At 41.2% G+C, this 9288-nt stretch overlaps 1 protein-coding gene across 1 annotated transcript; it reads right to left on the reverse strand.

The window, feature by feature from the left end:
- Positions 1 to 7212: 7212 nt before the first annotated feature.
- On the reverse strand, positions 7213 to 8717 carry LOC123083148 (LOB domain-containing protein CRL1). Its single transcript, XM_044505271.1, has one exon. The coding sequence runs from the start codon at positions 8639 to 8641 to the stop codon at positions 7772 to 7774; it is 870 nt and encodes a 289-aa protein (XP_044361206.1). The 5' UTR covers positions 8642 to 8717; the 3' UTR covers positions 7213 to 7771.
- Between the last annotated feature and the right edge of the window lie 571 nt (positions 8718 to 9288).

The following is a 9288-nucleotide window of genomic DNA, read 5'->3' on the forward strand; positions in this document are numbered from 1 at the left end:
GGTTACGCTTGTGCTGGATTTTTGTTTTTGTAGACTTCTTATTTTATTTTATTTTATTTTAGACATTTTTTTGATGAGGTTGCAGCAGTGGAGTGACCACAGGTACACGGGCTGGCCTCTTGGGCTTCATTTCTGCCTAGCAGGCTCTAGTCCAGCAAAATCGGCCTCGGGCAGTAAACTCTACTCTTTGTTCTCCTTCCAATATTTCCTCTTAAGAGCGTCTCCAATAGTTCCCCACATATCTCTAAAATAATGGGCCGTTTACAAGAATTTGGAGCAAAAAAATATCTCCAACAGTTTCCGCAAAGTGACCATAACTTTACATGATCCCGTAAAAATGGTATTTTCTCCCCACAGGTTTATGGGAAGATGATCTTCCCGTAAAGTTATGGTCATTTTACGGGAACTGTTGGAGAGACTTTTTTGCCCCACCTGCCCGTAAATGCCGCCGCCACGCCGGTGGCCACTGCATCACTCACGCCACTCCTTGCCGACAATAATCTATTTTTTGTTTAAATAAAAATAAAAAAATGTATTTAGGGGAAGAATTTACGGGAACAGACAAAAGTTGCTCTTGAAAAACTTCTCCTAAATTTTTCGGTCATCCCATAAAACCAGTTTTACGGGAAGAGAAAATTAAGGGAGCTATTGGAGTTGCTCTAAGGGAAAATCCAACGGGGTTCACCAAATGGATAGCACAAAATGTCTGCAGACACGTCTGAACATGTCAGTGGACAACGGTAGGTGAGTCGGTCAGACAGTCATATCCATCAAATATCCTCCTTTGTCCAATGGTAAGCTGAGAGAGAAGGAAGGAGGAGAAAAGATGGGTTTGTGGTGTGGTACGAGGCTGAGTTGGCGTGTCTGCTGCATTCTAGACTTCCCCAAACCTCCGACAAGATTAGCGGCGGTTTGTGAGATTTCAGACGTCCAGACACATCAGGAAAAATTTGGTGCACGGCGTTGGATAGCCAAATATGTGCGGACCATGTGCTCCGAACATTTGGGGGTGTTTTGATCAACCATGTTGGAGTTGCCCTGACGTTCCTAGTACAAAAAAGAACTCTAAACTTTTTTTAGTGAATTACACTTTTTACCACTTAATTAGAAACTTTTTGCGTAAAAGCTATATAGAGCTTACTCTAATCCATACAACAGACTTGCCGAAAGGAGAGCGTCTTGTAACACTAAAGTGAGTCGGCCCAATAAGCGGTTTTGGAAAGCTTCTGGGGACCGCCAAACCTTCTACCCGGTTTTGGGAAGATTCAATTCAGGCTTTCTTCTCAGTTTTTCTATATTGGCCTTTTAATTTTTCAAAAATATATTCTGACATTTTTTTAATACACAGTGAACATTTTTTATACATATCCAACATTTCTTAGATACACATTGAACAATTTGAAAATACATAATAAACAATGGTAAACACACTTTGAAAAAAAATGTAATGAAATATTATTTGAAACATACAAACATTTGTGAAGTGTTAGCACATTTTTATTAAATGTCATGAACATATTTGTACGTTATGAACTTTTTTTAAAATCGCACGAACAACTTTTTAAATTTGATAAAAATGTAAATGTCACGAAACATACACTGAAACGCATGCACATTTTTTACTTCCATGAAAAAAATTGAATGGTATGAACATTTTCACAAATTATGTTAAAAAATATCATTTCATGCCAAAATTTGAAACGTGTGATTTTTTATATTAAACATGTTAACATTATGGAATAAATCATGACTGGAATTTGAAACGTGTGAAAATTTTCAAAGATGTCATGAACAAAATTTTAAGCATGTGAATATTTTTAAAATATCACGAACATTGTTTAGAAATTGCACAAACCATTATTTTACATTGCATCAAAATCAGTTTTAATGTGCAGTAGACTTTTAGGAAAAATATAAGTAACATTATGTTTGGAAAATATATATTTAGAGTAGAAATATGAAAAAAAAACAATTTAACGAAGGAAGAAACGGAGGAGCACGCAACTTGACCCATTAGTGGGTCAGCTGAGGCGAGGCTAGTCTCAGTTCCGTTAAGCGAGATATTTTTATTTTTATTTTTTTGCGGGGACGTGAAGCGAGATATAAATTTGCCCTTGTTGTTTTTGTGTTAGATTAGTTGCTGTTAAAGATGTAGCTGGGCCCAGGCCACCCAGGCCATGGCTTGGGTCGTGAAAGAATTTAGAACCTATACTTTCTCTGTTCGAAAATACTCCTTCCGTTCCGAATTACTTGTCTTAGATTTATCTAGATACGAAGATATCTAGCACTAAAATGAGTCTAGATACATCCGTATCTAGACAAATCCAAGACAAGTAATTCGGAACGGAGAGAGTACTTGTTAAAAAAATAGATGTATTTAGACTTATTTCATTTCTAGATATATTCATTATTATCTATTTTCCAGACAAGTATTTTCGGATGAAGGGAGTATTTTCAAAGTTACCACGTTTGGCCCGGTGCATAGCCGTTGCCCCTTGGCAGGGCACTGAGTTTTTGGTCCAGAACAAATCCTGGCTACGCCGTTGTTTACCGTATGTTTTGTTATATATCCAACGTTCCATTGATCTTATATTAAAGGATTTAGGTTAAAAAGTTCCACCTTTTACCATTCAAGTTGTAGTTTGGGACAACTTCTACTGGACTCCCAGGCTTCTCTAAACCCTGTATTTTGAAAAAATAAAAAGCACAATTTGCAAGTTAAGAAAGGAAAAAAAATTAAACCGATGTTTATGGGGATATATAGATGATCTTTGCATATCCGTAAAGTTTCATAAATAATACGGTAATTTTAATCTACACAGATATGATAATTTTTGGCGGAAATCCAATTCGGCTCACAAAAGTCAAACAAAAATATGGATGGGTTCATTGTCCCACTCAAATTCTATATGCAAATTTTTAGGGGGAAACTTAAGCATTTTTACCTGTGCAAGAAAAAACAAGTCGAATGACAAATGTTACCTTTAAATGTTACACTTCATTCAGTTTTTTCATCGACGGAGTACTGCTATCCCATTTTGCATCAAAATTATTAGGCACGCTTCTTACACTAACAAAAATATCTACAAAAAAATTCATAATTTTAAATTTTATTTACTATTTATTTTCAATTTATTGTTCATCCAAGAGCATATGCACCCAGAACCAAAACGGACATCCAAAATTTTGGATCCAAATGTAACAAAAGTATCCCATTTTGTTTTATGTGCTTATCCTTTTTATGTACAAAACATATGAAAATTCATAAGCACATACTACACATGTACTTGTATGTGCATATAGTTCTTAGATTTTTTTTTTTTGGAGTTATAAAAAGTAATTTGATAAAAAAGGGTTCCTTAGAGCCCGTCTTCCAAATCCCATTTTCACCCTTTTTAGCCCTTAACAAAAAAGCATCTTTATACAAATTTGTACCTCTTTACAAGTTGTGTATTGTTCTGTCCGGCGGGTCCCATTACCAGCCCTAAATGGTAAGCTCAATGAGTCTCTCTAGTTCGATCCATTCATGTGAGGCCTGTCGGATGCGGCACATGGTGTCGGGCAACAAGGTTCAGCATGACTCAACCCGAGTCACTCGCCATAATCTTCATTTTGCTACGTGTACATATGCAGATATATCATTTGCGAACACCAGGGTGGGCAGAAGGCCACTATGCACGGGTGATCACCAATGATGGCCGGAGGAAGAACACACAAGTGGATAAGATAATACCATCTCACCCCTCCTACTAGCAAGTGTCATGTAGGCTTGTAGTTAGGGTTGTTTCAGCACCAACCACCGCCACTTCCTTTGAGGACAAATCACCGCCGCTGCCACTTTCGCTTCGAAGTACCTGCCTCGAGTATGGGGAGGAGGTCTTACTCGGGTGTGGTTCATCCTGAGGCGGTGGAGACGGTCAAGCTTAACATTCCTGTGAGATGCATCTTGAGGAATGTGGCACACATGTGGCATTTGATACACGGCTGCACATGAGACTGGCAATTGACCTCCCCCCGACAAAACATGGCAAAACTTTAAGGCCTCTTTTGGTTCGTAGGAATCTCATAAGATTTCTATAGGATAGGATTTGCATAGGAAAATTTCCTCTGAAGCCCTTTGGTTTGTACGAATGGATTCCTATTCCTATATAGGATAGGAATCAATCCTTCACATTTTGGAGGGAAAAAAACATTAGCTAAGACTCAATGGAAAATTTCCTATCGTATACATCAAATGACATCTCTTAGATACATGTCATCTCAGTTCCTATGATTTTTTTATTCCTATAACATTCCTATCCTATGAACCAAAAGAGGCCTAAAAGGGAAAATGTTGAAACAAATTTGCTTTTGGAGGAATTTCTGCTAAATGAGATAACATGCGGAAAACTCAACTTACATGGTAAAATGTGATATGCACTCAACTTAGATGGTGAAATGTGATATGCACTCAAACTTTTTTCTACTAAAGTACCTCTAGAGAACGCTCACATCATGTATACTCCCTCCGTCACAGTTTACACGACGCGCTTCAACAATCTCTCGGATCAAGCTAATTAATTAGCGATTGGACTGAAAAATAGCATTGGTGGTTATACCACAACACCTAATTGCTCGAGAAATGAACACGCAATAACCCCACGGCCAATAAATGCACGTACACACATGCATGGAGTGCTTCCACCTCGCGTACACACATGCATGCAGTTATTCCACCCAGAGTACACACCTGCATGGAGAGAAAATTGTGGGCTTGATTGCTATTACCACGCTCTAATTAATTGGGCGTTAAACCAAACGCGCCTAAAATCCATCCGGTGGTGGAAATGCATGAGAATCGAAGTGCGTTGAGTAAATTGTGACGGGGGAGTACATAAGAAGTTCATCCCCACTATCTTATTTATCTTAACATCTAGCTTATCCACCTTATCACATATGTCCCACACATGCCACCTCCCATTTAAATGCACATGCAAGCCATCCACATAATTAAGGGCATGCAATCAATCAACATTTCACTTTTCACCACTTGCACATCCTCCACATCATCAAGCACACATGCAATAATTCAACTTTCCACTTCCCACTTTCAACTGCATGCAAGCTCTTCACATCATCAAAGAACATGAAAGCCCTCCACATCATTATTTCTATTTTTATTTCTATTTTTCAACAATAAATAATTTAACTTGAATGTCACAAGACAATATAACATGCATCCACCCTCATTTTCATATGGGTTGAATGTGATGGGATATTATCCTGATATATTCTAATTTTATTTTTGATAAGCTCATTGCTAAAATCAAGTCCCGTAGTTAGAACTATACACCTAATTAATACTCTCCGTTTTTCAGGGACGGACAATCGGGTCAGTTAGATAGAACCAATAGCTTAGTTGCACATAATTGTGCCTAACATTTATTTGTCTGTTCCAGGGATTATTATACCAACACGGACTGGAACTCCAGTAGTTGCATGCATGCTGCATCAGACCATTTGGAGCAATAATATGTACATGCCCTAATCTGTACTCTAGTCCATACATGCCCCGTCCCATGAGGTAGCTGCTGGAGCAATCTTAGTTGAAGTTCCGGAAAATCTGACTTTTTTTCCTAATCATTGTTCGACTTTTTATCCAAAATATTGACAGTCTGAGGGTGAACATGTCTTCTCAGGTATACATAATCAGATGTCTTATAATGATTCATATGAACTAAAAAGAGGAAAGTGCATGAGAAAAGTTATGCATTTTTCATCGCTGTAAAGAACGTATATACTGATTGAGCCAATCATTTGCAAGCATAATAGATTAAGTTTAAGCTTCTTGTGATGGAGTACTTTCCATGTCAATGTCTTGTTTCAATGTGGAGCTCCTCTGTCAATGTACTAAAAGCAATAACAAAAAACACTTCATGGAATATTTATTACTTTAATTTTCTGGGAAGAACTTTAATCAACTGAGTTGACACTTCATAGAAATTGCACTTTATGTTTGCCTTCCAACGCTAGTGGTACAACTTATAATGATGCTCACAAAGTAAACTGTGTAGCCGCAATAAAACTGACATAATCTGCAGGCATAGACATCTTTTAGGAGCTAAAGCAAATCATCCATGGTGTTCACAAAAATTAAATACAACCAGGTCACTCAAATTAATCAGTTAAGCTAGTTGGTAGATTGTACTCCCTCCGACCAGAAATGTATGGCGTGCACGGGATTACGGTTCAACTTTGCCCAACAATTAATCTAACAAAATATATATTGTGTAAAAATGGTATCAATGTATTCATATTCAAACACATTTTTTAAATAGTGTCTTGTTTGGATAATTCACATATTAATTGCTTAACTATTGTTCAAAGTTGAATTTCTTACTCCATGCACATCTTACGTTTTGGAACCTAGAAATTACTTGCATAGGCCAGAATAAAAATTAGTATCCATTGTCCCTCCAGTACTATATGCTGGCATCAGGGCAGTTTCTTCATTTTGAGGAAGATCACACATGAATACTTTACCCATAGAAGACACAGGACATGCATGCCATGAGTTTGAGGAACATTTGGGTACGTAAGCCCATTAAGCAAAATCTGAACGAGAACATCAACGCAAAGTCTATGAATTAACGAACTAGTCATCTTGCCCCATATTATTGAACTTTATCTAGTTAATTCATGCTTAGTGATAATGATCACAAGATTTTTGCACTGCAAATGAGTCTCAACTCCCAACCTCTTCCTTACTTATGTCGTTCCTGTTCCGTTCTGCCCCAACATTCCCAGTCCTGTACGTTATTCAAGTATATTATAGAAAAAACAATGTCACAACCTCACAGTTATGTTCTTAATCACCCCACCCACTTTGAAGGGACAAGAAATATATAGAAACAAGAATAATATGATCTTAGTTCACATCAAATAATCTCCCAGAGAACCTCAGAAAGAATTTCTACGAATTATACTGGAAAATACATGCATTTGACAATATTTTTTAGGATCACAGTCTAAGCATAATTACACCGAACGATTAAGCGGATCATGATTAAGGATTGTATACTGCAGCATCATCGCATGTAAAAAGCTAGCTATATATACTACTCTTGCGAGTCAAATAGATACTAGATTATACCAACACGTACTACTTCAATATCAGATCCATATAGGAATCTTTAGAAAGGCAGTACAAGATAAGATAGGTCCCGTAAAAGAGTTGGAGGAGCTAGCTAGTCGATGAAAACAGTTGTATAACTGGACTTTCTACATGTGCGGCCATTGAATCAGCTTGTCTATCACTATATCAGCTGTCCATCACTGCCTTCTAGCTTGTTCGCTTGATCATCTCTCTTGGCAATACATACATATTTCTGGCATGACAAGTCGAATCATATACAGAAATACTACTGCAGTTACAACTATACAGAACAGAACTCGGACAAGATAACTTATTTCCAAACCAGAAATATATAGCATAACGATCATACCAAGAAGCATTTTTGCTGTCTAGTCAACTAGGTTTCTGCGGTGATCATGTATAGATCCAGCAGTGAACTCTCACAACCCCTCTACTAGGATTATTACTAGCTGGCTAGGACTAGCTAGAACCTGAGCATGATTGATCGATCGATCGACGCAGACTTTAAAAATTGCACATATATTACCCAACTCAAACTCTCAAGTCCAAAACATGATCAGGATTCAGGAAATCATCGATCGAGGAGTATATCTTGTGGTGATATATTAATTCTGCGCTAGCTAGTTGTAGTGGTTCTTACGAGCGCTTAAGGTAGGCATACGCCACGCTCTGCAGGTCCTCGCAGTCTTGGTACCGCGACGACGACCTCCACCCGCTCTCCTCCGTGCCGAATGACGACTGATCCGCCGTCTCGAAGCCCGCCGCCGCGGCATGCCCGTCGTCGTCCGACGCCGACTGCTCCAGCGCGTGGTACATCATGTAGTCCGAGGCCGCCGACCCGGCCAGCAGCGCGGTGATGGAGTCGTGCCCGGCCGCGGCGCCGCCATTGCCGCCGTACGCGCACTGCTGCTGCGCGGCCGCCGCGCCCACACCGAGACCGTTGTGCCACTGGTAGGCGCCACCATGCCCGTACTGATCCGCCGCGCCGCCTCCCACGTAGCCCTTGACGTCGTCCTGGTGCTGCATCCCTTGCGGCGCCGGCGCGGCGTGCGCCTTGAGCGAGGCGAGCTGCGCCTGCAGGGTCATGACCTGCTGCTGGAGCGCGAAGATGTGTGCGACGCAGCCGTAGACCGGGTCGCGCAGCCGGGCCTGCGCCTCGTAGGAGACGGTGACGGCGGCCTCGGCGCGGTCGGCGATGGGCAGGTGCGCCAGGAGCTTGGAGACGTTGCTGGCGCCGAACACCTTGTGGATGGCGGCGAAGTGGGCCGCGCCCTGCTCGTGGCAGAAGTAGGGCGCGAAGACGCACCCCCGCGCGCACTTGCGCCGCAGAAACTTGCACGCCCCGCACGGCGACCCCAGTCCCGTCATGCTCATCAACCGGCCGGTGATGATCGCTGGATCGCTCGGTGACCCGATCGTGCTGTCTCTCTCCGGTGCTGTGGTGGCGATCGCTGGCTGCTGCTGCTGCTGAGGATGGTTGGAGTGCAATGGCCGGCCGAGCGCCATTGCTTATAAGGAGAGGAGCGGAGGAGGAGGTGCATGGTTGGGGATTAGGGCCAGCGGAATAAACAATTCCGGCGTGTCTCCCCGGTGGCCAACCGCCTCCATTATTTTGAGCTTCCGATGGCGCGCTCGCCTCTCCGGCCCGCTAAGTTCTGCCCCCCCATTTTCTCTCTTTTCTGTAGGTACACTAATACTATACACCACTCTGCCAATCCCAAGAGAAGGACAAACCACAATGGGGCTAGGTCACCCGGTGTGCAATTATACACAACTTTCTCTCGTGTTTCTAGTTTAGTTGTTATCGTGACTGCCTGCCCGTGCGATGATTTATTTTGTGATTAGTTGGGATGCGTTGCAGCGCGACTCGCCAGCACACTCCAGTTGATAAACCCGGGGATAATACATATACAAGCATTTCATGCATCACCTGGCCAGAAGTGGAGCTGTCGTTTGTGTTATTTTCCGGTCCTTTCTTTTCCTCAGGAGACAATAAGTGATGGGAAATTAGTTTAGAACTTTTTCCTTGGGATCAGAGACAACTTTGATAAATTATCAGGGAAAATATATGCACAAGTGTATGCAAATTTATATTCGTGGGCATCAGCAGGCATGTATGTCCAATCATATGAGAAAAACAATCTAGCAGTGGG

This window comes from Triticum aestivum, chromosome 4A, assembly GCF_018294505.1.
Source record: "Triticum aestivum cultivar Chinese Spring chromosome 4A, IWGSC CS RefSeq v2.1, whole genome shotgun sequence".
In the NCBI taxonomy this organism is placed as follows: domain Eukaryota; kingdom Viridiplantae; phylum Streptophyta; class Magnoliopsida; order Poales; family Poaceae; genus Triticum; species Triticum aestivum.

What these genes read in the sequence shown, in the direction of transcription:
- LOC123083148 (XM_044505271.1), bottom strand. Translation starts at nt 8,641, where the DNA reads ATGGCGCTCGGCCGGCCATTGCACTCCAACCATCCTCAGCAGCAGCAG.